At 59.8% G+C, this 1621-nt stretch overlaps 1 protein-coding gene across 1 annotated transcript in view; it reads left to right on the forward strand.

The window, feature by feature from the left end:
* The window catches only part of GRAP (GRB2-related adaptor protein), a 5653-nt gene that overhangs the window by 485 nt on the left and 3547 nt on the right, over positions 1–1621 (forward strand). The window contains exon 2 of the mRNA XM_010134744.1: positions 814–911. Within this exon, the coding sequence (XP_010133046.1) occupies positions 823–911 (89 nt within the window). The 5' untranslated portion in view covers positions 814–822. The remainder of the gene's footprint in view (positions 1–813; positions 912–1621) is intronic.

The following is a 1621-nucleotide window of genomic DNA, read 5'->3' on the forward strand; positions in this document are numbered from 1 at the left end:
AAGGTCCTTGGGGACCGCAGGGACCCGGCAGCAGGGAGCATGCACCCAGACACCCATCCTTGGATGTCACCTGGGAATCCCAAAAACTTCAGGAAGGCTCAAGCCATCCCCAGGAGACTGTGGCCTTGTGATAGGGACAGGGGCACCCACACCCTGCCAGCCACTTGCCCTTCTCCTCAGGGCTGATGCTGCGATGCCAGCAGCTCCTCCTGGAATTCTGGCACCCAGCAGCCCCCCGTGGGTGCAGCCAGCCCCAGGGAGGGCGAGGGCATGGCCCGGCTCTAACCCAGGACCCCAAACCCGCCGAACCCGTCCCTGCCTCCCCGGTGTGTTTTACCTGGTGCCGTGCCCCAGGGTTTCAGATCCTGTTTGCTCAGCTGTGCTGGCCCTGGGCCCCTGCGTGGGAGGCTGCAAAATGGTGTCTCGTGAAAGCGGGTGTCAGCGTCTCTGCTCACACCAGGGTGCTTCCTCCCACGGAGCACCCAGCTGCCACCACCCTGGGGGGATGCGGGGGCCTGGCTGCTGCCTCAGCTCCTCCGGGGATGGATTTTACCCGCTTTGCTAGCTGGGGGCTTGAGCAAACCCCCCAGTTACTGGCACCCGTGAGCCAGACCGACCGTGAGCTGAGAAGGGCCGGGGGAGCAGCCAGCTCTGTACAGGTGCCCCAAACCTTGTTGCTTCTGTCAGAGCTCCCTTTTGTCCCGTTTTCATTGAGGGATGTGGGGTCTGGGGCAGTTGTGGGGGTCCCTCTTGTCCCCTCTCCCAACGGGACAGTAGCCAGGCTGACACCTCCCTGCTCCTCTCTTGGCTCAGATCCTCAACATGGAAGATGACCAGAACTGGTACAAGGCGGAGCTGTACGGCCGCGAGGGCTTCGTCCCCAAAAACTACATCAAGGTCAAGCCACACCCGTAAGTACCACCCCACCACACGGGGAAGGGGGGCTCTGGTAACACCTGCTAGTGCCAGGATATCCTCTCCCACCACCCAGGCAGCATCCCAACACGCAAAGGTCTACCACGAGCCATACATGGGGAAACTGAGTCACAGAGCTATGGGGTCTGCCTGCCAGGTCAATCTGCCATCGCCACCACAGCCAGAGGGGATGGGAGCAGCAGCATGGCCATATACCTCTGACACCCAGAATTTCAACCCTCCCACCGGGCTGCCCACTAAATAAATGATAACTGGGGAACAGCAGAGCGTTACGGGATTACGGCTGCATTAGACACAATCCTATTACCGTGTTATTAAAGCCCAGCATAATCCATCTCTGTTTTAACCTGCATTTTATGTATCCCCCGGTATATCACATTTAAATGCTGTAGCAAAACCTGCTCGGGGCTGCAGCTGGGGAGCAGGAACGTGTGGGCTGGGGGCAGCCCGGGCAGATCCTGCTGCCTCTCCGGCTGCGGTTAACAAGCCAGGACGGGCGAGATGCAGCACCTGGAGGGCTGGCATTGGGAGATGCTCTGTGCTAAAGTGTGTGGCTGATGGTGACAGAGCCATTTTAACAGGTAGCAGAGGGTATCTGTGATCTGGGGCTCCCAAATACACGGACACAACCTGGGCAGGGACGGGAGATGGAGACTTGCCCCTCCACCTTGTTCCGCAGGCTGCT

Source organism: Buceros rhinoceros, unplaced genomic scaffold, assembly GCF_000710305.1.
Source record: "Buceros rhinoceros silvestris isolate BGI_N320 unplaced genomic scaffold, ASM71030v1 scaffold28374, whole genome shotgun sequence".
NCBI classification, from domain to species: Eukaryota; Metazoa; Chordata; class Aves; order Bucerotiformes; family Bucerotidae; genus Buceros; species Buceros rhinoceros.